Source organism: Syngnathus scovelli, chromosome 13, assembly GCF_024217435.2.
Source record: "Syngnathus scovelli strain Florida chromosome 13, RoL_Ssco_1.2, whole genome shotgun sequence".
Taxonomy (NCBI): Eukaryota; Metazoa; Chordata; class Actinopteri; order Syngnathiformes; family Syngnathidae; genus Syngnathus; species Syngnathus scovelli.
This window is the reverse complement of record NC_090859.1, coordinates 8,823,058-8,847,989: the sequence shown is the minus strand read 5'-3', so window position 1 is coordinate 8,847,989 and position 24,932 is coordinate 8,823,058. Positions and strand designations below refer to the sequence as shown.

Here is a 24,932-nt window from a genome sequence, read left to right as displayed (position 1 = left end):
ACTAACGTAACATGAAATAATTATTCAATGAATCATAAAATATTATAAAAGTATATAATTGTTTTTGTACCGATTGGGGGCAAAAAAGAGAGAACATTAATTTTTGTATTGAATCTATAACTGTCCTATATTCCTTTTCCATAAATAGACTATTAAAATGTTTAAGAAAACTTGTTTTTTTTTTCACCCAGTATATTGGTGCTATTGAAAAAGGTTGTTTTTAGGAAATATTTTCGAATTAGCGTATTTTATACTTTTTAAAATTGTTGCATTTCTCATATACATTATGAAAAAAAATGTTAAATGGATTAAAATATAAATTTTCATGTGTGGCATTTCTTTTTTTCAAGAGATGAGACGAAGGGTTTGCTGAGATGCGTTAATTACAGCATAGTTTTTAATTTACATGTTGGTAGCTATTATGCATCATACATTAGGCATATCTATGTCTATTACAAATTTGAAGCGACATAGTACTCAACCGACTTTTTCCTGCAAATTGCATGTCTGAATATATTTGCAATGTAAAAAGTATATACATTTGTATGTTGTTCTTAAAAAGGCATTTGTTAATCAAATTGAGCGATGTGTATTGTAACCTGCCTACTGTGTCGTGCACATGCCAAATTGACATCAAAAGTGAAGTCATAAAAAAGGGAAAAAAAAGTACAGAACCGTCCATGTGAGTCAGGAGGGCTCATTTCCTCTTCTTCCTCTTGAGGGCCTTCCACTCTCCCTCCTGCGTGGCCAAGCTGCCGAAAAGCTCCTTTACCTTCCTCTTCCGTTCCGCGTCCCTGTGGGTAACATCGAGCAGGTTGAGCGTTAGCAGCGTCCTCGAGCTCCCGGATATTCGCCTGACAATGACGCATACCTTGTCATGACTTCATTGAGTTTCTCGTGGGCCAGGAAGCGAGTGTCCTTCCTGATTTCCCTCAGCGCTCCCTTGAACTCTTTCTTATACTTGTGCTGCAGTCTGTGATGCTCTTTCTGCTCCCTGGTCGTGCCACGCTTCTTCCCGTAATCCAACCTGCAGGAAAAAAACACATAGCGCTGACCAAAGTCGTACACATGCTCCGTATGACGGCTGCTTTTTATGTCCACGTACACTTGCACGATCTTGGGTGTAAACAATTTCAGAGGGACAGGCTTCTTCTTATCGAATACCAGACGACTGCGAGCTTGCGGAGCACCACCGAGGTCCTCCAGAACCAACGCTTGAAGATCCTGCAGCACAATTTAAGGACACAAAGCTACACATCAAAACCCATTTGGTTAAATCAGTATATGAATAGTTGAGTGGTTAAACATTTCACCCATAATATTTCTGGCATCATTTTAAAATTACGCTACTTATTTCTGAATATTTCCAACCATGATAATATTTAGGTTATTATTAAAATGGCAAGGTAATTACTCAAATTCTGTCCAAACATACAAGACAATACATGACAACCTACCGTTAAAGACTCTGGTAAAAAGTTGGAGGAGAGGTGTTGCGAGAGCAGCGCTGTGATTGGCTGAAAAATATGCGTGAAGGACGGCAGGTCCTTGTAGAGCACACAGCATCTCTTCACCAACTCCAAGCACGTGTACAAGCATGTCAACCTTTCAATAACAACAGCAAAGTGATGTTTTAGTAACATTCCACACTGTCATACATGCGTCGAGTAATATTAAAAAAACATATGAGCTACCTGTAGTGATCTGCGTCCACATCATTCTTTAACGTGACGTGCTGAGTGGCAGACAGCGGCAGGGTTTTCCTACTCCAGCTCTTCCAAGATTCTGGGTCCGACAACACCAGCAGATTGCTGTGTTTCCCCGTGCTTCGAAAAGATGGAATTACCTTGTAACCTGCAACATCAAGATCAACATCAAGTTTGGTGGCAGTGACCACGAAACAGCTTGAAAGATGAAACGGTGTCAACCTGCGGAGGAGGTCTTGTCCCGCACAGCTAGGTGCAACGTTCCGGATAGGAAGTTAATGAGCTCAGGCAGGAAGCGCTTGGAAAAAGAGACGTACTCCACTGCTAGACAGCACAACACTAAACCTGACGTCACGTCCTCTAAGGATTTCACCGAGCACTGCGAACACAGAATTTGGAGCCTTTTAAAATACAGCTAAAGATATTAAAATATAGACGTTTTTGAAATCAGCAATAAAAATTAATCGTAGTGATGGAGTGTGACTACGTACCTTGGTGAGAGCTTGGCCAATGTAAAGCAGCGCTGGTGTGGTGACGGGATGTCGGAAGTCAGACGTAGGAAACAGCAACGCTGTCACCTTCAGGTGAATTAGCTAAAAGCACAGAAAAATAGACATGAAGTGACACCAACAGTAAAAACAAAGCTATTTCACTCCATTGTATGATATTTTTTAAGTGACGATAACATATTTAGTATTCCCACAGCGCAACGCAATTTCGATTTAATGTTTAATTCTAGTTTAGATTAAATTTAAGGCCAACTGCACAATGTCCCATGTTGGCCAAAGTTTGTACTGCACATAAATAATTAATAATACCATGTCTAGTGTTGGGAAGGGAGCTTTCCCTTTGAGTTCGAGCGCTTCCTCCATGCTGTGAGCGGCATCTCCAATGATGGTCTGCATGGATCTACAGGCTGCTTCTGGAAACATCTGACACAAGCTGTACACCTCTCTACACAGACGATAAAACGAGCAATACTTAATTGATTGAATACAGGATTTCAATTTGCAGGCTAGCAATCAACTCACGGGATTAGCTTGTCAACAGTGGTGAGTTCAGGCGGACTCCGACAGGCCAGTTTTCCAAGGTACTCCAACAGAAAACCCAGCAGGTTCTGGCACACAGATATTATGAATACACGAGATAACGCAAAATGAATGCACAATTGTACCTGCAGTTTGAGCTTATTCCCCTCAGCCACACTGGGGTGGTTGCACTTCTGAGTTCGGGCTACGATGAGGCGCTGGTTGTCAGGTGTGTGACCGCGAAGCAGCTTTTGGAGAGCTTGGAAGCTTTCTGGAACTGTAATGATAAAAAAATTCAAGCTTCTATACATTTAAACCATAAAGATGCTAGCATTAGTCAGGCTATTACAGTGCTAGTGCTAATGGTTGCTAATGAGGCATTTAAAAAAAGCAGCTAACAGACAGCGAATGCAACTCAATGCTAACAAAGCAATCGAAGAGTTTTGTTACCAGCGAATGTGTACGGAAGTTCCACTTTGGCTGCTTCCTGTTGGGCCTTTCTGTCCTCTTCGCTCATCTTCGGTTTGATCTCCACACCTTCCTCCTCTTCCTCACTTTCTAACGCCGACTCCAAGTCGGAATGACCGTTCTCTTCCTCCTCCTCCTCCCCCTCCTCATCCTCATCTTCTTCTTCCTCATTGTTGCTACTATGCCCCTCTTCTTCATCTCCCTCATTGCTGCCACCATCACCTTCCTCTTCTTCCTCCTCAGATTTTTCCTCTTCACCTTTTTCTCCATCTTCAGCTGGCTTCTCGTCAAGGTTCCATTTACCATCCTTTACAATAAAGTAAACACGTATAACATACATATTTCCAGTATACTGTCGTGTTCGTGTACAGTATCTCTTTTCACCTGATAGGCTAAAGTTTTCTTGTCATCTTTGTCCAGGATGAATCCGTCATCGATGTCGTCGGCCGATACGTGATTACGGCTCGGTGCTACTGCCGCCTCATCGTCACCCATCATCCTCCTCAGTCGATCAGCCTTAGAAAAAAAATCGGAGGGGGTGGGGTCACCACCAATGATATTTTGTTTTTTCCAAATCACTTGACTATTTTACCATTTTGGTCCATTTCCTACACACGTGTATGCTTGTTACCAATGGACTTTTGCAAACGCACCTCCAGTTTCTGCAGCTTCTCACGCTCCTCCCTAGCGAGTTCCTCGGGGGTCTTCAATTTCTCCGAGGGCTGCGCCTTCATCTCAAAGCCCAACTCCCTCACCATCTTGTCATACTCCTCCATCTGCGTAAACGTAAATGGCCAAGTCGGCTCAGTGAGCATCTGCAGTGATCAGCTCCACAATTATGATCAATTAACAGATTGAAATTGAAAAAGGCTAAGGAGCACTGTGCTCCAAAGGTTTTGATTGAAACATTTAAAATGCTCTTGGTTTTTCTGGTGCTCCCACCTTTGGTTTCTCCTTTGGCGTCTCCTCCTGCTGAGCTTTGGGCCTCTTGTGCACCATGAGCGTCTGGATGCTCTTCCACTCATGGTCCAGCTTCTCCGTCAGCTCCTGCGCTTCCTCCTTTAGCACCTGGCGCTCCCTCTGAGCAGAAAAAGGAGGTTGACAATTTTATTTGTCATACTTCATGGCTTGCAACGGCGAGAAGGTGGCTCACCTTCTCCTGTTTGGACTTGCGGATGAGCTCCTCAATCAGTTCCTGCCTGGACTTGGCCTTTGGGCCTCCCTCGTCATCTGGGTGCTCCCCGGGGGTCTTCTTCCTTAGAAGGCCCCCACCACCGCCGAAGTGAGAGGCCGTCAGCTCGGCTGAAAATATGTCACAATTTCTAGCATTTATTCAACCAATTTTTTATCTTTTTTTAACTAGTTGTTGTCATCCCTTTTTTTACATTTCTGCTTCTTGGGTAAATTGAAGTGATTTTAAAATTTGTTATGGGGAAAATAAAAATAAAAAACACTTCACTAGATTTTTCTTTTCTTTTTTTTTTTTAAGTTCAGTTGGGTGGACTTTAGGAAAACAGATCATAAAATGATTCCTCACATTTGCAGTAACACAAGCATTAGTTCTTACCCGACAAAAGTCCTTTCTCATCCGACTCATCGTCGCTGTTCACCATGTCAGTGAACTTCTCCATTTCGGACAGAGATTGTCCGTAATGAGTCAGCTCCTCCTCCTCGTTAAGGTTGAACATGTTCTTCTTCTCATGGGCGCGCTGAAACACGTCATTTAAAAACCATTCAAAAGACTTCAACACAATCAAATGTTGGTAAAATGGCAACATGGCTCACCTGCCTCTCTATGGCAAACCTCTGCAGGATCTTTTCTTCGGGCGCCATTTTGGTGTCATACTCCCCAATGCGCCTGTCAATGAGTTTGTTGCTCTTGTTTTTCTGCTTGTACTCCTTCAAGAGTGTCTCCTTCCTCTATTGAATGTTAACAAACATCATCCCATGAGACAGCTGCTCTGTGAGCCTCGAAAAATATTCAATGTATGTTTTGATTTTGGTGTGACATCACACCTGTGACAGCAATGGGGAAATGTGTGACAATACACATAGAACAGGAAATGGAAAGGGTAGGCAGATGCTAACATCTTTTACATACTAATCCGGGAACAGATTGTTTGCATTGGAATGATTCTCTTTGGTGTACAGGTGTTGTCTTTTAGGCTCACCTTGTTGATAGCCTTGGAGCGGGACACTCCAGGGAGGCCGACATCATGCTTGCTTTTCCTCCCCAGCACATCGAATTTCTTGCGATTAATTTTCACCTCAAATGGGTTGTTCTTGATCTCGGTGGAGGTCTTTACTTTGCGAACTTTGTCAGCCACGCTTCGCTTTTTGGCCGTTTTACCCATCTGGAATAGACATATATTATTAGTATTGAATAAAAACCACCATTATTGACTAAATGCTGTGAGAACGTTTATGTTGACATTGCTCCAAATTCTAATTTTCCTGTTCAAACTTCTCAAATCAATATCTCAACCAAGAACTCTGAATTTAGACATTGAAAAAAAAATCCAATGCGTGAGATGTTTTATCATTTCACATTCGAATTCACAATTGATTTCAAAACCATATCATCTTAGCATTAACACGAAATGCTTACACAAATATCATATATTTTAAACTCATTATAGTATATGTCGCTGTTTCTGAACCCCACAGAAGTGTACCAGTAATCAGGATTAGCTTTGGTAGCTAAACTATCATCAGAAACCTCAACACCTCATCACTTGAGAGATTACCGTGAATAGTCAATTTATATAATCCACCACATCGAAAACATTTAATCACAAAATGGAGTGGGCACTTACATTAATGACTAATAAGAACTTTTCATCCACTATCCACGTTGTTTTACTTCATGTTAACCTAAAGAGCACACGAGATGGTGTGAAAGTTCAAAAGACAAACGAAAGCCAGCAGAAAAAAAGCTACCTTCCAGCTTCCCTTTTTGCCTGCAGCGCCACTATAGCGTTCATAAATAGAATTACATGTGTAATACATCAGAACGATGAGCAGTAATGTTTTAAATTATGTCACTGATGGAATGTACACAATAACAAAAAGTTTCTTCTCTAAAACCTTTTTCTTTGCCGATGTGAATATTAAGACTTTATGAACATGTTTTGTATGGCTAGCAAAGAAATAAGCATTGAAGCAAAATGTCACGCATTAATCAGGCAATGTTAAAGGATGAGTCATTTTACTTTACTGTAGATTTATTAAAAGAAATTTGAGTTGTAACATGATGTTTATTTCTACGGCAGATACATGATCTAAAAGGCAAATACATTAAAATAGTTTGCAGTGTGGTTAAAGACAAAAAGTTAAAAAGAAACAGTGGTTCACGGTGCTCTCTCACAGCAAGCTAACTATGGCTCGTCAATAGCGTGTGACAAAATAAAACATGGAATATTCAGAAAATAACATATGCAAAAATCAATGCTTATCTTTGTACACATTCCTTCAAAATAAAGCATCGGCTGGAATTAAGCCCAGGTTGTTAATTAGCTCATATGTTTGCTGCAGTCACTTAATTAGTACTTTTGCAATTTTAACATTGAAATGAGAGAATTTTTCTTTCTGCATTCACTTGTTTTTGTTTTCAAAAGACACTTTTTCTATCGTTATACAATCCAAATACATTCTTGTGGTTACAATAACTGGCTTTGCTTTGCACTGGGTGCTTCTTATTAGACATGCATTTAAAAAAAAAAAAAAAGGCCTGCAGAGTGGACAAAGACAGGAGGCATCACACCCTAAATAATGACTTTTTTTTTTACAATGTATACAAAATTGGCACGCGCTAAAGAAAATTTAAAGATTTAAAAGCCGGCAAATGTTAACAAAAAAGGGGTAAAAGCATGAGGAAGCTCGTATTTAGGACTCGGACTTCTTTTTGTTTTTCTTCAAGAAGGAAGGAGTGCGGAACTTCTTTTTCTTTTTGGAGGGGGACTTGCTGGGAGACTCATCGCCGTCTGCGTCGGCAGCAGCGGGTTCCTCCACGTCGTCGGTGGGTTCGGCGGCAGCAGGGGTGGGGACGGCGTCTGAGTCCTCGACGGGAAGCGCTGGGGCGTCGAATGGGTCATCGGGGGTTAAGTCTGGCAGGGTCTGTCTCAGGGTCGCGGCGTCACTGTCGTCCTTAAATGTCAGCACTGGCAAGGTCTCTGATGAGGGACAATGGCAACGGTAAATGACAGAAAAAGGCTCACTGCCGAGCCCACACTCATACCAATCAAGCCGCGGGACAAAACGAGCACCTTGGAGACTTCCTGGTTAAAAAAAAAAAAAAAAAAAATTTCCCCCAAACACACTGACAGGGAGGGACCAAGATGACTGTGCCACTTTCTGCCTATGTGTAAATTCCCATTTCACACTTCCAGTAAAAGTAGTCATTTTCTGCCATTCACATCCCCAATCACTGTTCCGTTTAAAGTCCTACTTTCTGCCTTTGGAAGTAAAATCACAGCGCCAAGACCCCGTGTACAATCCCTTTTTAACATTGCCTGTAAAAACCAGCTTTCCTCCCAGTCGATGTTGTAGTTAAATGCACCGCAACAGAATATGGGGCGAAGTCAACCAAGCAATTTTACCGCTTCTTAGGTAGTATCAGAGAAAGACACTGTGTAAATCCCCTATAAACCGACATGGAATAGTGGTGGATAAAGTTAAACGGGAAATTTTTGAGATGGCATTTTTCGTGTCACTGGTTCTGTTCATACAGTACTGAATGGAAATGAGTGACAAAGTCAACCTAAGACAACAAGCGACTCACGTCAGAGCCAAAACAACACTGCTTATTATCCTGCCAGCATTAAACAAACACTTTTCCTCAAACAGTGGCCTCTTGCACTAACACGTAGCGCACCTCAGTTAATCGCTACACAAATAGTGCTTCTTACTCCATGACATGTGGGCTGTAATTAACATTACTAGTGGCACCAACAAGGTCTGCAGAGCAGACGTGCCATCTGTTAAGATGATTTTTTTTTCTGCGTTGAGGAAAAAAAAGTGCCTACAAAATTAAAAATGGAGAATAAAAACCTAATAAAATCAGAGAAGAGGACAGCATAAGCAGAATTTGCAATTGAGTAAACGAAAAGGGCCACTATATGAGGAAATGAGTACTTTCCATCAATTTTTTTACCTTCATTTAAACAGCAAAATCTTAATAAGTGCCATTCCTTTGATCATTTCCACCCTGTGTATACAAACAAAAATATGTATATTATGTTGTGCTACAAACTACTTTGGTGCTATCAATGTTTTTTAAAAAAAAGCAAAGCCACACATGTGAGGTCACAGCACCACACAGCTGCATTCTTAACCTCCTGAGACCAAAAACTCCAGCTTAAACAGAAATGATCCGAATCTGAAAGTATCATCAAATTTCCCTTGAACTTAGAAACTACTCACAGGCGCAAAGTTGGAAATAAAATACTGATTAAAAGGGTCGCAGGAGGATAATTGAATCTGAAACGATGCTGCAGGTTTAAATGAAACAACCGGGAGCCAAATAAGTAGTAACCAGTCACAAGAAGCTCATCCAGCTACCCAACAATGTTAGTCTCATTTTATTCAGCCTACGCCGCAACCATTCCTCTCCTACGCGCCCACACACATATACACTTAACAATACGGTGACAGCGTTGGCCTTGGAGCAGCGTTTCCAAGCGCAACAGCATGAAAAGCCAACAACGGGAAGCCACACACGCACACTCAAATAAGGCACTTGTGTACCTGGTGAAGGAGGCCTCTGTAATATGAACAAATAAAAAAAATCAGGATTTCACCTGACCACTCGGAGAAGGAAAATGTGATTACTTTTCGACAGTGGCAAGGGAGTAAGGTTAGTCGATAACAAACAGGTGGGTGGTGAGGGTTACTTCAACTCATTATTTACCGTTATATCCTTGCAAGGTTATTTGCTGCCGCAACGTTTGAAAAGCGGTTTTCGTGGTGACTAATTTGAATTAGGAGATGTCTGAAATAAACCTCACCCACATCCAGAAGGAGCCAGAAGAGGGGTTAAGAGTCATGGAGCCATTAGTCCATATAGCACTAGCGCTAGACGCATGCAGCAAGAGAAGAGGCATGTCTAAAGACAAGCATGGAGATGGGTCATAAAATGGGGGGGTGGAACTGTACGTACTTACTATGGTAACAGGTACTCTTTTGCATTTCCATCTCCTGATTGTAATCGCAGCCACAAAGAAGAAAAGAAGCACAAGTAGAAACAAATGTCGATGCAGATCAAACCACAGGCACAGTGTTAAAATTAAGAGGGAGGGGAGAAAAAAATTTTGGGTTGGGTGATTGTAAGAATGGCGACCCCGCCATTCTTGGTGGAACCCAATGAGATGGGCGATGGAAGGCGGAGAATCAAAAGGGGAGATGTAATAGAGCTCACGTGTTGGATTACAACTGACGTCAAAGCTGCATCTTGATTTTAAGTAGAGAATTAATTATCACTTTGGATGCTGCAACGACGTAGGTGTAATCCAACTGTAATAAAGACCAAGAGGAAGGACACACTCGATTTGATGATCTTGAGAAATTATTTCAGTTCATGCTTTTAGCAGTTTCTCCTCAAAATCATGAAAGAGATTCCTTAACTCTATAAATGGAATGACGTTTTGCCTACTATAGTAATCATTCAACAAGCATAACAAGTCAAGACTGTGAATTTCTTTGTAAATGAGCAAACTAACAAGCAAGGATTGATGACATCACAACGTGACGCCATGCAGCTTGAATTCCAAATTATTTTGGGGTATTCTTCTTCGCAGATGTTTGATTTGAGCAACTTTTCCATATGAATTTAAAGCAGTAAAATTAAATATTATCTCAGCGTTTTTGAGTACTTATTTAGTAAATAGAAACAAAGGATTTCCCTGCAAGTTAAAAATAGAATTCACTTTTTTTGCCACCAAGCTAAAAACAGAAGGGACATTCAAACGTCTTTTTGATTATGACGAGTATAACGATCATACTAATTTTGCCTCTTGGACTATTATTACTCCAAAACAGCACAACAGCAATGCAATTAAAACATTTAAACAGCCAAACAAATGCTTAGGAGACTCCACGTTGCCCTCTGGAAGACCACCGGACACGGCATCCATCCAGCCATGTTTAAACTAAGTGAGGCTAGTCGGAGTCCTGGGACCTTTAAGTGGGCCAACCTTACCTTCCTCTGCCCTGACTGGAGTGCTGGGTGGTGTACAGGTGGCCTTTGGGTCTTTGGCCTCTTCCTCTGGTTCCTCCAACTCTTGATCTGCGTTGGATTTATGGGAAAAAAAATGACTACTTGACAAAACAAAGAACAGGCGGATTGATTTTAGACGAGAAGGCTTCATCCAATAAGTCGTAGTTGAAATCTCCCTTAAAAATGTCCCAAAAGGGCAGCAAATTTGACACATGGACAAAATCATTGGTAGAAAGAAAAACCTCCATTCATCACCGCCAAAAACTGACAAAAGAAATAATGAATGAAAACCAGGCATTGTAGAGAACTTAATAAAAAGGTGCCTTTATAGTCTGGTGATTTTATTGTATCTGGCACAAGTGTGTGTGTGTGTGTGTGTGTGTGTGTGTATATATATATATATATATATATATATATTTATTTATTTATTTATTTATTTATTTTTTACCATTTTATAATGGACCAATGGGGGTTTTGCTTCTTCACCCCAACAGGATTTCTAACACTGGGCACCACATTTCGGTCCACATTGCCTTGGTAGTCTTGAGATTTTATCGAACCATGCACAGATGGAAAAGTCCCTGTGCTGGATGCAGCAAAGCAGCACAACAACATAACCATGTCTCAAGACACACTATGCCAGATACAAATATCTACAGATCCAAGTTTATATTTCAATTGACTTTTGCCACTGTGCTGAAGACATGGCTAGGTTGTCTTCTTTAAGGGTACCAACAAATTTGTCCACGTGTGTAGCTTTCAAGTTATTTCAAAGGTGCAGGAGAGAGTGGACACCACCAGAATCAATCCAGGAAAGGGTTAGCAGGAAGAAGCATCACCTTTCCAGTCCAGATCTGAGCTGCTCTGATTGGAGAGGTTAAGCACAGCACACCACAGCAAAAGGAACGTTTGGATGCGAGGAGCGAGCACCCGGGTGTCCTCGGCTCCTCGTTCCAATCTGCGGAATTCTCGGATGCCTTAGACATCAGAGCGAGGGGTTTGGGGGGGGCAAAAGGGGGTGGGGGAGCAGCAGATTCGGGACCCGCCCAGAGAGGGCAAAGAGGACGGGACAAGGATGATCGCCTCCGCTTGGCCTCATGTACCTTCAGGCTGATTCGCCTCCATCGGCTCCTTGCTGAGGGCTCGCAGCACGGCGCAGTGGAACTCCTTATGGGGAGAGTCCGGGTGGACTGCATCCACAAGGTCAAGGGGCGGGGGCCCCTGCCCGGAGGCTGTTGCCGTGCCGGGTTCAGATAACACGGGAGGGGGAACTGGGGCTTCGACCGTCAGCACGCTTTCCAGCTTGGAGGAGAGTGCTGCCTTGCAATCACCTTCATCCTGCACTGTGAATCCATGTTGGCAGTGCACGTGGAGGTGGAGAGATATCATTACCTAGTTTTCCAGTACAGCATATACCAGTCTACCTCCATTCAAACAAATAAGCTCTCCCACAATTCGATGCTTTCTTATGCCTCCATATATGTTCACCAGAGTCAATTTGAACTCTGTTGCTAACCAAAACAGCAACAACCACAGAAGTGCGTCATAAATTGCCTCTCGTGATTTACTGGAGGGCTTGCTGAAGTTATTTACCTTCAGGTCCTTTCTGCTTCAGCTCTACCTCTCGACGATACTCGTCCAGCTCTTGGTCGGTGAGCTTGTTGAAGGGGTTGGGCCCCTGCTTGCTGACAATCACCTTGGGCTGGTACTCCTTCTCAATGATGGCCTTGGATGCGGTCACCAGTTCTCCCTTTGGGACCAAGACAAGGAGGAAAAGAGGGGGGGTGGGGTGGAAACAAGAACGTACCTCAAAATGACAGTAAGCGATCAAAACAAAAGCTGAAATTTGTCATTTAAATGTACTTTACATCTTAAATATTTTTCTTGAGGACAATCACAGGACAGATTTGACATAATCTTACAATTTTCATGAGACAGTGAGACAATGGCGGGAAAATAATGTCCTGGCACCTCCGCAGTACGTTCACAGCTTTCTAAGCATCCAAACAAATTGTTCAGATGTCTATGTTGCTCACAGTCACCAGGGGCATAAATATATTTTTTGTGGCCTCATAGGAACTGCTGCATGTGTATGCGTGTGTGTAATATTAAGACCATGATGTAAAGTTAAACACTGGACATTCACTTCACCCGTCCTGACATGTTAAAAGCAATTGCCGCAAAAGTCTCTTCTGCACAGCCACTTTTAGATAAGTCAAACAAACGCTAGGCTCTTTCGAGGGACGATGTGAGTAACAAATTAGTGACTGGAGCTGCAAGTACCTTTCTAATAGATCTAGCAGGACTATAGGACCCCTCCGAGGCATCGAGGCCGTCAATAGTGTCTGTACAGTCAGACAGAGGGGCGTCCTGCAATAGTAAACCCAGTGAGGGTGGAAGGAGGTGGGAGGGGCAGCAACGGGGAATTGCGATACACGCATGCAGAGACGGAGCGGTTTTGCACAAGCAGCATCATTGCGCCATTTACTTTCGTATACTCCGTCCTCACCCAAATTTGGTGCAATTACACCAACTGCAGCAAACATGCAGAAGCATGCAAAGTGAAGCAGAACCATGCGTCAAAGCGGCAGTCAATTTTAATATCAACAAACTCGAAAAATAGCAGTTCTGCTGATTTCCCTCACGCCCTGCTCTTGCTTTGATTTTGGAAGTGAAAAAAAAAAAAAAAAACGATGAACGCATGCACGCAAAACCTAAAAGATGTGATGATTTTATTTTGTGCTCAGCATTCCATGAAGCCCGCCAAAGCTCATCCAAAAATGAATACAATTATATTAGAATGATATAACGTCTATGGTATCAGGGGATCCCGACCTGGAAATAATATATTTTAGCCCCATTTCCAGTGTATATACAATAATATTTGGTCACTTTGGTATGTATAAATCAAATAGGGGTAATTATACAACCAATTAGGAGCCACTATTCCTCTCCAGGTCAGGACAGAAGTGACATTGCAGCACCGACCTGCTGAAAGTTGCGCTCCACCACCGAGCCAACGCACAGAACCTGAGACTGAGGTCCGGCAGTCTTAATGTCCTGCAGATTCTGCTCGCGGATCTACAAAGACACAGATTTAAGAAGAATGGATATTTCATAGGAATAAACAGAAGCATAATCCAAAACTACCTTATTCCTCATTTCCAGCACTTCTTTGGGATTGGTGTTCATCGGGATGAACTGATTGGCCACGGCGGCCTGTCGCATTCCATCCTCTTTAGTCCACTGCGAACGCCACACAAAAACAAAGTCAAACCAAAAGAGAAGCAAGAAGCTGAGAACCAAACTGAAATTATAAACAAACACTTTTTTTTTTGCAGGCTTCACTATAACTAAAATAACCATGCTCAACAGAAAAAAAGACCAGAATAAGTTGATATGAAAAAAAAATGATTTGAATGAAGTGAGTCAGTGATGACCAAATTTTTTTGTTCTGCTCAATCACTAAGCAGCAAAAAAAATTGTCAGTGAATAGCAAATACTTCTATATTATTTACATGTATAAAAATAATCTCTAAAAATAAGGACGCGCCTTTACACCCAAGAGAACATCTGACATATTTTGCAGTTATTACATAAAGTCTCACGTACAATACAAAATTAGTGTTGGTCTGGTATGGCTAATTTGTAAGACCACAAAGAAAAACGCTGACTATTGATATAACTCATTTGCATGATGAGTTGTAAGGACCTTATACGGAGCTAAATTGAATTGATGCGCAGCGGCTACTTTGTTCCCCAATTGTCAGTGTTATGCTGAGTAAAACAAAGTCATGAACAAAAACAAGCTGATGAAGGTGTTAACATCCCAGAACGAGGATGAGTAGTAGAAGAAGAAGAGAGGGATGGGGTGAGGAGCGGGCGGGTGGGAGGACGATGACGCTTACGAAGCGAGTCGGGCGGGGAGTGAAGGGTGAGCTGGCATCACCAAAGTCGTTTTCAAAGCTGATCAGACAACAACATCAACATGGACAACAGAGATAAGGAGAGAGAAAGAGAGAGAGCAGCCCTGTTTTGGAAGTGGAATGCAACTTTTGGGCATTGAAAAAAGTGTGATATTAATTTAATGTATTTTTTGTATTACAATAATTCCCTGGATTTATTTTAGTACTGTATACCAACGGTGTTGCATTGCCTAAGTACTGTAAAGTATTCTGCTTATTGAATATTTGTGCAAATGAGGGAATGCCCCCTAAAAAAATAAATAAATAAATAAATAAAAAATCATCTCCTCACATCTGTTGTTGAGTACCGGTAAATAAAAATGCCCCATCAACAGCACTATTTGCGGAAATACAGCTTTTGTAAACCTGGTAATGCTCAGCAGGGATTGTAATAAAATTGAATTATTTTCAACTCAACAAGAAGAATGAGCAGCAGCAGGTGAAAATTCTAGCGGTCATGCAAGAATTATTTTCTTCTTAAAAAATTGTGCCCGCGGGAAGCTCATTATTTTTTTTAAATGAGGGAGACAGGAAGGAAGGAAAGTGGGTGGAGCATGAAGATGGACATGTAAACACGATTTATATACTCACTGAGGAAGAGCCTCACAACACAACATCACCTACTTTTCCAACAGGAGATAATTCATTTTTATAAGGCCAGGTCAAATTAGTGTCCCGCTCCCCCTGCCCTGCTGCCAATCATGCAGATTTAAAGAAAATTACAATAAACTCAATAAGAAGCAATTGCAATTTTTTTTCCTTTCTTTTTTTGGGGGGGAAAGGCAAATCATAAATTCAAGCTGCATAATCCTAAAAAAGGGGCATTCAGCCTGTCTGAAGTATGCAAGCGATTTACTTGTTGGGCTTGATAAAGAAATATATAAAAGAAGGAGTATAGCAGAGTGGTGAGCACCCCCTGCTGCTCGCTCCTCTGGAAAATACATTCTCAACACACAACAACGACGACGACGATGCATTTCAGGACCCACACATGCAGTGGGGCATGCGGTGGGGCAGCTGGTCGGCGGTCATGACGCATTCAAGGACTGCGGGGTAAAACAATACGCTACACGGTGATTAAGGCAAGCTTGGAAGAGCCTTTTAAAAATTAAAGAACAAAAATACCAGTAAACAAGTATCATTAGTAGGGATGACGATTTGGATATATTATTGAGAGATGTTCTAAAATCCTGTTTTTATACTTTTTCTTGAATTCTTGATTGCCAACACAGATTCATTTACATTTTATTTTTTGCCTTTTTGCAAATAAACACTATGAAGAAAAATGTTTCCCGGAATGAGCACAAAATCAAAAAAGTTGGGGGGGAAGAAATAGTGCGTATAGTAATAATAATAATAATAGTAATTATAATTACTTGCGAACTGTTCATTCGTTTTTAGCATTTTTATATCAGTTTAAGCGTATTGAACAGATACCCGTGGGGAAGTGGGCCTAAATTGGCTGCAGTTTTCTTATGCGTTTTAGTTTGCAATAAGGCAATAAGACTTTTCCCCTCACAGCCAAGCACACCAAGATGTCGACCAACTGCCGCCAACAAATCAGCTACGGTACACACACACACACACATACTATGAACAATAAGGTAGGCACAGACCAAGCAGTTGGTTATACAGCTTGGCACGCAGACACCGGACGAGAGAGACTGCAGCAAGGGTTTGACGTGATCATGTGTTATGTTCGTCCACACCTTAGGCTTCGACTTGGGGCTTCCGCCGTCGGGCCCGTCCTCGCCGGGCTCGTCGGGCCGACCGCCGGCATTGAGCCAACGGGTCTTGTCGCGCTGGCCGCGCTGGAAGCTGTGTTTCATTGGGGAGCGAGCGCCCGAGTCGCTGTCCTCGCCGTAAGTGAAACCGGCCAAGTGAGCGCTCTCTGCGTCACTGTACTTTTTGCCTTTGTCTCGTAATGCCGGACAACGGTAAGGGTAGCCGGTCCGATAGCCCTGATGGGAACCAGATGGTAAGGATTAAGAGCGTAATCCTGTAAAAAAAAAACGTGATTGAGGTTGACGTACCAGGTTGTCGAGCATTCGCATGAGAGCCTCAAACTCTTGCTCCCCCACTAGCCACTTGGGCTGGGCGGTGGACCCGTCGCCGGCAGGCTCGGGAACGCGAGGACGGGACTTGTACTTGCTTGGGTCAAGCATCACTAGGTTATCTGGGCCTCCAGCGCTGGCCAGTGTTCGCACCTACGGAACAATAAAAGAGTCTGGCTATTATTATTATTATTAAAAAAAAAAAAAAAAAACACTCATGAAACTGAAAAGATTGCACATTGCATTGGTTCATATACATTAAGGTAATTTTTAGCATTTCAGCCCTCGTCTGTACACCACCACGATGGATTAGAAATGGCACGAATAAGATGTGCTTTGGCCCTTAACACATTTCATAACCCATTTTCATCTCTTAATATGAAGTCCAAAGAGCTGTCACTATCACTGAAGCATCTTGTCACTAGGCTGCCACTTGGCACAACAGAAAACATAACAACAAATACTTCACCGGAAAAAAAAATAAAAAATAAACTCTCTCCCACCTGAATCTCACATGCGTTGACCAGGTTGTGGATGTAATAAAAAGCTTCCTCCACAGTTTCGCCAACTGATAACAAACCGTGGTTCCTTAAGATGAGCACCTGAGGTGGTACAAGAACATGGATGAAAACTAAAGAAGATTAACAACAGCAGCTATTGAGATGGTACCTTAGCATTTTTGCCCAAGTTCTTCTGAATGTCAACTCGTTCCTCCTCATCCACTACTATGCCTTGGTAGTCATGGTAGGCCACCTCACCGAGGGCAAGAGCCTCAGGTGAGATGGGTAGCAGGCCGCATTTCATGGCCGACACCTGGAATTACATTTAATAAACTTTTGTGATAAGAAGCTTATGTTTTGTTGTCTGGAAGGTCATAGTCAGAACCCCAATCACAACATCTTATTTTCAGACTTACCGCTGCGCCAGCAGCCGTGTGTATATGGACGACGCACTTGACGTCCGGCCGCGCAGCATAGACGGCGGCATGCAGATTGAAGCCGGCGCCGTTGACACCAAGGTTAGTGCTTCCCCGATCCACGATGTCACCTGACAAATCTATCTTCACCTAAAAGAACAAGGGGTTAAAAAAAATGCAATCATAAAAAACAGAGGAAAAAAAAAAGCAGCAGAACTTTAGAACAAGACTCACCAGGCTGGATGCTGTAACTTCACTATACAGGAGCCCAAAAGGGCAAATAAGGAAACGATCTTCCTCGGAGCTCACCCTTACCTGGATGACGAGGAGTAAGTGGCATTACAGCAGAGATTCCACCAATTGATGTTTTGCTGTAAATCGTCTTACTGTGAGATGGTTGTAAATGAGTTGCGACCAGCCAAACAGGTCAGTGAGCCGGTAGAACGCTGCCAGCTTGCATCTGAGGAGCTTCTCGCCTTTGTCATACGAGATAGAATCCGATCCACGTAAATCGTTCACCGGTGTGACCATACCCAAACCTAAAGAAAGGGGGTTCATATTGGAGGTGGGAAAACAGGTGGCGCTATAGCAATTTTCAAAAATAGTGTGGCAATGGACAAAGAGAAATTCTTACTCATGTTGAGCGCTGCCATACCCCCCTGCGGCGCAGCAGGACACATGGCGGGCATGCTGGTGGTCATGAAGTCGGCAATCTGCTGCAAGGCCAGCAGGCTGGTGGGTGTCTTGCCTTTCTTCAGTTGATCTTGGATCATGGACTCCAGCTCGTCGCAGAACACCTACAAAGAGGAGCCATTGGAAACAGCACATTATTCCTCCACAAAAGGTGTGTGGCAACAGAGATAGTGACTAATAACTAATCTGTTAACATGCAAGAAGAAAGTCAAGATTAGCATACTTTGCTAATCAATTCTAAAAAGATTTGATGATGACATTGCTAGTTTGTATTTTTAAATCAGTGGCATCAACTGGAAATGGCATTGAGGTGCTAGAAAGAGCTGGTGTAGTAGATAAAGAAAATTGGTCAAATGAGTTGTGGTGTTTGTCAGCTAACTCTCCCACTAACCGGGCTCTGCAGGATCATGGAGACTCGCTTCTTCTGTTCCATCATGTTGAAATCCTGGCGCAGGGCGGGCGCCATGTTTCTCTCGCGCTGGTACTCGGGGCTGCTCTCGTCCACCGCCCGGTCAAAGTAGCGCTCCTTGTGGGGGGCGGTGGCGGGAGGGTGGGCCGTCACCACACCGGCACCTGAGTCGCCGTTCATCCTGGCCTGGCCTCCTGCAAAAGGCAGTGAGAATTAACACTACAAAAAATATTGGATGATGATTGGCTGACTTGCACGAGTGCAAACATACGAGCATAATGGGGTCGTTCCGACAGCGGGGTATCAATAACAAAAAATGTTCCGTGACAATGCTGCAGTGAGCCAGAACAATCCAATTCTGTCTGTCCTGACTCACTTATTAGATTTCTACCCAAGCCCGGGCACTTTAGAATTCTCACCCCTGGCCTCCGCCGAGCCCAGTTAACTTAATTTAATTTTATTTCACAATTGGTAGTTGAACTACAAACCTAACTTCTGCATACAACCTTTAAAAAGTCTTTTATCTGCAGGCTGGTCATTCACTGAGCCCTGAGTGTATCACTCTTTTTTTTATTTGACTTCCTCTTTAAATAAGGACGTATCGGTACTTCAATTCTTTTTGCTTAGTGTTAGGAAAGAAAAGAAGCATTCTTCCAAGCACGAGGCAGATGGCCTGTGTCATCTCACAGCTCCTCATCCCGCCTTACAAACGTGGGCGCCGGGATGGCGGGTGGGTGGAGGTGATGGTGTGTGTGTGTGGGGGGGTGTTGTTTGCACATCTCCAGTCCTGTTTGAGGGTGTCATCTCTATGGAGACCTAACACATTACCATGGTAACAGGACAGTCTTGTAAAGATTACTGTTACGTAAGAGCAGCTGTGAGCTAAGATCGTAGCAGTACAGTCGGTATTAAACGCCATACACGGCAAACTTCTGTAACTGAACATGCCAAAGGAAATAAAGGCACACTCAACTGTTATGGCTTCTGATTAAAAGGAAGGGTGCGGTGAAATGCTGCTGCTGATGCACCAGCCTGCAAATCAGGGCGGTTTATGCAGGTTTGTGTTGCCATCACTGTGATGGCAACACACAGCCAGACTAACTACATCCTGTGGGAGTTTGCAGCCATTCTGTACACTCACTACAGAGAGACCAATGAAGGGCTCTTCTACATCTAACATGAAGAGGGGCTAGAGAGGACTTAACAAAAATAAGTGTGATGATAATGATAGAGCCAGTAAACCAACATAGGTGCGCTAAAGTGTCTGGGAGCTCAGTAGGAGCAATATGCAATGGGAAAACACATTGATTTCTCCCCCCCCCCCCCCCAAGTAAATGCCAACACAAATAGCTGGAAGCACAACGGCTAATGATTAGATTCAAACGGTGTACTGTTTCCAAGTAGATGTTAAGGTGAGCGTATAGCTGGAAGCACAATGGCTCAAGACCAGCAAGAAACAAACAGCTTCATGTTCCCATGATGCTAAGGAAAATAGCATAGAGCAGGAAGTGCATTGGTTTATGACCAGCAGAGGACAGTTTTTCTTGTTTCCAAGTAGATACTGAGGTAAACAGCATGTGGCTGGAAGCACAATAACAAATGACTAGCAGAAAACAAACCCTTTCCATTTTCTTACATGTAGTCTTATTATATACTGCAAGTAGACAAACAGATAACAGACACGATTAATTGGCTAATTATTTGGATTGAGAAGTTTCTTGTGCCACAATTTAATATGAGGGCCGTTTTACTTTTATGAGTTGTATTTATCATATTCACTTCTCTTTACACTTGCAGTACCTTGAACTTGTCAAACACGGGGTGTTTAACTATTTCAAATAATGTCTTCATGATTAATTTTAAAATGTACGTACGATAGGATGTTTAAGTAGGATATGGTTGATGATTAGGTACGACAAAATGTACATCATTGCATCCAATTTTACAAGTGGACAGACATGATTAGTAACTAAATATGCTTATTGAAATGAAGACTTTAAGCATGTGGAAACATCACAACTGCATGTCAAACCTTCCCTGCATCCAAATATAGCATCAATCGTTGCAGAAAATGCAAAAACACTACAGGCGCCGACCCATGTAGCTGTTGAAATGCACGATAAGGCACCACAGGCCCAGCGTTAGCTAAAGATAGAATGGGCTAACTTAAAAAATATAAACCACTGTTCCCCTTCTTCTAAAAGGTGATCGGATGACTTTTAGAGTAAAAACAGCTCGGCATTGCAAAAATAAAAAAAAGTGCACACCCACTTCCCCGCAGCCTCCATTGATCAAGCAGCGACACATTAGCAAAACAACGTTAGCTTGTTCGCATTCACTTTTAAAACATACGGCGCTGGCAAAAACAAGTCAGGAGCCATGTTGATCCAAGCAAACGCCAAAAAGCCCTCGAAGCTTACCCTCTCTTAAACGAGGTGATGAAACGTAACCCTTGACAGTTGAAGGCAGGCAGGCAGGCAGGCGAATTCCGCTATTTTTGTCCACAGAATCTGTCGATAGCAGGGTGAAAATTCGCCCTCCCCTAGCGTTGGTCGTCCCCCTAATTTGGCTCCTCCCTCTCCGCCATCATCCAGACTTGGGTGCGGCCAGCTTCCAACTCTATCTTATAATTGGTTAAGTAGCAACATGTGACAATACTGGAACGCCCAATTGGGTGACGATGCCGTAGCCCCACCTTTCGCATGGAAAGAAGATTTGGGAGGAGTTTTATTTGTAACACGTGATGTTACTTGGACGTCTGATTGGGCAAAGCGTCAGCCCATTGTAAACAAAATAAACACGACACGAGGACCGTAAACACGTCAGTGTTCCCCATATTGGATGTGGGCAAGAGCACAAGTATTCACCCCATTGTTATTTATTCATTAATTGTCATTTATAGTGAATTTTATTGTCATTTTATAATAGTTTGGTGTACTCATTTCATCTCATTTGCACACAATAAAGATCACAAATTCAAATTGCCGATTCACGTTATTTTTTAATTCGTATTTTCTTACTACAACTAATTCATGCAATGAGAACTCAGAGGAAACAAATATTTAGGTTTACACAAACAGAAATGTAAAGTCATGCATCAAATATAACACATAACAATGGCAATATGCAAATAACTTGAATGAGAGATGAAGTGGGAAGATAGTTCTAAACGAAGAGGTCAGATATCCTTCCCTGTGGGAGGTCACCAATTACAAGACATCTCGGAGGCGGCGTCACTGTTCCTGCGTGTGCGTACGGGCGACCAACATATCTCGGACTGCGCGTCATCAGCTGGGTGAGCACGCCCCCGGCGGAAGCCGTGTTTGGAGGTGTGCCTCCCTGACCACGCCCGAGGCTTCGGGTTCATCTGATGAAGAACCCGTCATTAGTGGATGAGATGTGTCATTGTTATGCCCTGATTGTTACCTCAGTCAAGCCCATACTATTGTCAGCCAGAGGTTATGTTATCCACATCACTCGGTCAGTTTGTTGTATAGATAGAAGTTAGTAGGTTAGTCAGTTTCTTGGTCAGTTGGTTTGTTCGACAGTACCAAGGTGTGTACTTGCTGTCATGTCACCATTTGTCTTACCTGAACAAAAACCGACGTGTTCATGTGAAGACTCTCCACACGCTCTGTCAAGTGATTCAACCACTCCACATGGTCACTCAGTGATTGAGAAAGATCACTGTTGCCCTGCACACAAAGTAATATTGTATCATACATTACATGCATAGAGTACTACTGCTGTATGGACTGCCTCAATCACCGCAGACAAGTTGTCCTTGAGCTCAACTGCAGCCAGGCGGATGTGCTCCAGTTTGTCAATCTGCTCTTTGAGGCGGTCGTCGAGCTCCTGCATCATCATCAGGCCTTCGTTGGCTCTCCAAGCCACCTTAGCCATGCTGCCTTACACCACAACACCCTGATAACCTGTTAATATTGCATATGAACATGATTCATAAAGTGTGGCCCCGTAGTGGTACACAAATTAATTACTTATTCAAACTGGCCCCAATCCAATGAGCTTGTTAGGTACAGTCCAATTGTATTTAACTTTTAAGTACAATAAAACTGCATTTGCTCTTCAATAACTGTTTTGAAAGGTTTATTTAGGTGCAATGATCTACAATGCATTTTACTAAATTAAGGATAAAGCGGTTCAGATAATGGATGACTTAATTGAATCATAACAAAGTTGCCTGCCGCAATGTAGTTTGGATGTTTAACACTTATTCGGGCCTACCACACTATTTTATTTTAATGTTGGTCATTGTGATGGCACTTGTGTAAAAGTGTGAGAACCACTGTATTAGATAAGATGTAAAAAAAAAAAAAAAAATTTAAATGAATTGGGTGAGGCGGCTCGGTGGCGCACTGGGTAGCACGTCCGCCTCACAGTTAGGAGGGTGCGGGTTCGATTCCACCTCCGGCCCTCCCTGTGTGGAGTTTGCATGTTCTCCCCGGGCCCGCGTGGGTTTTCTCCGGGCACTCCGGTTTCCTCCCACATTCCAAAAACATGCTTGGTAGGCCGATTGAAGACTCCAATTGTCCCTAGGTGTGAGTGTGAGTGAGATTGGTTGTCTGTCTCTGTGTGCCCTGCGATTGGCTGGCAACCAGTTCAGGGTGTCCCCCGCCTACTGCCCGATGACGGCTGGGATAGGCTCCGGCACGCCCGCGACCCCCGTGGGGACTAAGCGGTTCAGAAAATGGATGGATGGATGGATGGATGAATTGGGTGATACTATGAGCTGTTCCTAATATTTTGTCCTTCTCATAAAGCCGAATAAGTATTCGAAGGTATCTCGTCCAAACCTTGATTTGGGCAAGTTTATGTACTTTGTCACTGCCATGCTTTCAAATGCTGCTAGAAAACTTTATTTATTTTTTTTCAAATGCAATGTTTGATGACAAAAATTACGTGTTGTGATTTACGTCGATATAGTTTGCATTAGTCTACTGGGCCACTTTCGTCGTTTCTTGTCCCGGTTTTAACTTACTTTGTCAAGTTTGTAGTAAAAAAAACACCTCTCAGAAGAGAGTTTGTTATCGGTTTAAACTCAAATTTATCAATTAGACGCGTATAAAACGTAAACAATTCGCTTCATACCGATGCTACTCCCGACAAGCCATTGTCATTGGCTGGTAGCTAGCTTAAAAACGGTGTACTTAGTTTAAAAACAAAGAAAACATTAGCACTTACCGTGTTTTATTTGAACTACATAAAACGTTTTAGTCCACGACGCCCCCTGACAGTTACAGTGTTAAAGTAGTTCTTCGTCCAGACAAGTTCGGCAAAAATGTGAAGAATGTCACTTGTGACGTCACACACAAACATTGTAGTGCGTTTTCGAGTATGACAGTAACGACCGAAAATAAAATGATTTTGAAGTTTTCACTGACACTTTAAAATATAAATATACTTTGTACATGTTTATAAATGTGCACAAGCTCTTATTTGGCTTGTTAGTTTTACATTAAAATTTTTGCATATGGGTGAGGATGACACTGAATGAACGCAAATATAGAATAGAATAGAATCAACAGCACCTTATAAGAAACCACAACTGCTTTATTTCTTTCCATAAGCTCTTTGCTTTTCCTAAGTAATGAACACATTTTTGATAAGGTCAAAAGGTATCGGTCGGCTAGGATAAATACAATACTGTGCTGGGATCAGCTGTGTAGAAAGGACTGGTCCTTTAGACAAAATTAAATATGCATATTTAAAAGTACTCAATAAAAGTTCGGGTAATGTTTTTGGTGGTGATAAGCAAGCACGTAGCACTTTTTTTTTTGCAAGAGGAAAACAACCCGGCCACATTAATTGTTACGTTAACAGAAATTCCCATCTGTGACTTTGAAGCAGGGATGGTAAACTTTTTTTTGTCTATGAAATTCATTAAAAAAATGTTTTGTGGCTTAAATGTTGTTTTCAGAATTGCTAGGCGGAGGTTTCCCACCCAGTGATTATTTTGTGGCTATTTAAAAACAAAAATTTCAAAACAAAAGTCTTGTCTTCAAAAGTTTGGGGAAAAAAAAACTGTTGAGATGGAAATATTAAATCATAATTGAACCCTGATTGCTGCCTTTATTGCTTGTGCCACACAGATAAGAAGCTGGTTGACCTTAATGGGGTGACTTAAGTCTTGAAAAACATGAGGGAGCCTTTTGCCTATCTTCCGTCAGCTTAAGTCCTCCGAGGGCCATCGGGGAGACATTTGAATTCTTCCGAGGACCAATTTGTCGTGATGGATTTAAAAAAAGACTCCACAAGGGCCTCAGCGGATTTAAAACGAGATTCTGAGGAAGTACACATGACGCTCTCTGGGGTGAGAGTCCGTATTTTTATTATTAAATATTTTGAACGTTTTGTATCAAATGCCATCTCAGCCATGCCGTAGTTTGCCCACCCCTGCTTAAAATGAAGTGTCACATGTAACACCCAGAGACAATTGGATTTGTGACAAGTTTAACGTGG

At 42.4% G+C, this 24,932-nt stretch overlaps 2 protein-coding genes across 18 annotated transcripts; both read right to left on the bottom strand.

Moving 5' to 3' along the window:
* Positions 1-375: 375 nt before the first annotated feature.
* Positions 376-6,168, bottom strand: nop14 (NOP14 nucleolar protein homolog (yeast)). Its single transcript, XM_049737986.2, has 19 exons — positions 6,019-6,168; positions 5,374-5,556; positions 4,988-5,122; positions 4,770-4,911; positions 4,356-4,504; positions 4,145-4,282; positions 3,856-3,978; positions 3,587-3,718; positions 3,185-3,509; positions 2,881-3,011; positions 2,738-2,823; positions 2,525-2,660; positions 2,198-2,299; positions 1,929-2,085; positions 1,695-1,854; positions 1,458-1,605; positions 1,106-1,224; positions 872-1,027; positions 376-794 (listed from the first exon to the last, which is right to left on the bottom strand). The coding sequence occupies exons 2-19, from the start codon at positions 5,554-5,556 to the stop codon at positions 698-700; spliced, it is 2,619 nt and encodes an 872-aa protein (XP_049593943.1). The 5' UTR covers positions 6,019-6,168; the 3' UTR covers positions 376-697.
* Positions 6,169-6,408: 240 nt separating this feature from the next.
* add1 (adducin 1 (alpha)) lies at positions 6,409-21,028 on the bottom strand. Of its 17 annotated transcripts, none has more exons than XM_049737989.1 (19): positions 20,873-21,028; positions 18,435-18,646; positions 17,985-18,147; positions 17,738-17,889; positions 17,585-17,665; positions 17,351-17,500; positions 17,104-17,247; positions 16,938-17,036; positions 16,414-16,587; positions 15,997-16,341; positions 13,566-13,661; positions 13,404-13,496; positions 12,699-12,785; positions 12,009-12,165; positions 11,519-11,758; positions 10,398-10,484; positions 8,948-8,963; positions 8,355-8,408; positions 7,234-7,374 (listed from the first exon to the last, which is right to left on the bottom strand). In XM_049737989.1, the coding sequence occupies exons 2-18, from the start codon at positions 18,630-18,632 to the stop codon at positions 8,357-8,359; spliced, it is 2,334 nt and encodes a 777-aa protein (XP_049593946.1). In that variant the 5' UTR covers positions 18,633-18,646; positions 20,873-21,028; the 3' UTR covers positions 7,234-7,374; positions 8,355-8,356. The 17 variants fall into 17 exon arrangements, 13 of the variants coding, with proteins under 13 accessions (XP_049593944.1, XP_049593952.1, XP_049593948.1 ...); XR_007485360.2 differs by lacking the exon at positions 8,948-8,963 and adding an exon at positions 9,364-9,397 and having other exon boundaries at positions 7,290-7,374; XM_049737991.1 differs by lacking the exons at positions 8,355-8,408; positions 8,948-8,963 and adding an exon at positions 9,364-9,397 and having other exon boundaries at positions 7,224-7,374.
* Between the last annotated feature and the right edge of the window lie 3,904 nt (positions 21,029-24,932).

Excerpts from the sequence above, each read along its gene's own strand:
- nop14 (XM_049737986.2), bottom strand. The coding sequence starts at position 5,556 with ATGGGTAAAACGGCCAAAAAGCGAAGCGTGGCTGACAAAGTTCGCAAA. Across the intron at positions 4,912-4,987 it reads GGTTTGCCATAGAGAGGCAG|CGCGCCCATGAGAAGAAGAA; the intron begins GTGAGCCATGTT and ends GACGTGTTTCAG. Across the intron at positions 2,300-2,524 it reads CCTTCCCAACACTAGACATG|CTAATTCACCTGAAGGTGAC; the intron begins GTATTATTAATT and ends CTGTGCTTTTAG.
- add1 (XM_049737987.1), bottom strand. The coding sequence starts at position 18,632 with ATGAACGGCGACTCAGGTGCCGGTGTGGTGACGGCCCACCCTCCCGCC. Across the intron at positions 17,666-17,737 it reads TCATTTACAACCATCTCACA|GTAAGGGTGAGCTCCGAGGA; the intron begins GTAAGACGATTT and ends CTCGTCATCCAG. Across the intron at positions 12,786-13,403 it reads TGGAGCGCAACTTTCAGCAG|GACGCCCCTCTGTCTGACTG; the intron begins GTCGGTGCTGCA and ends TTACTATTGCAG.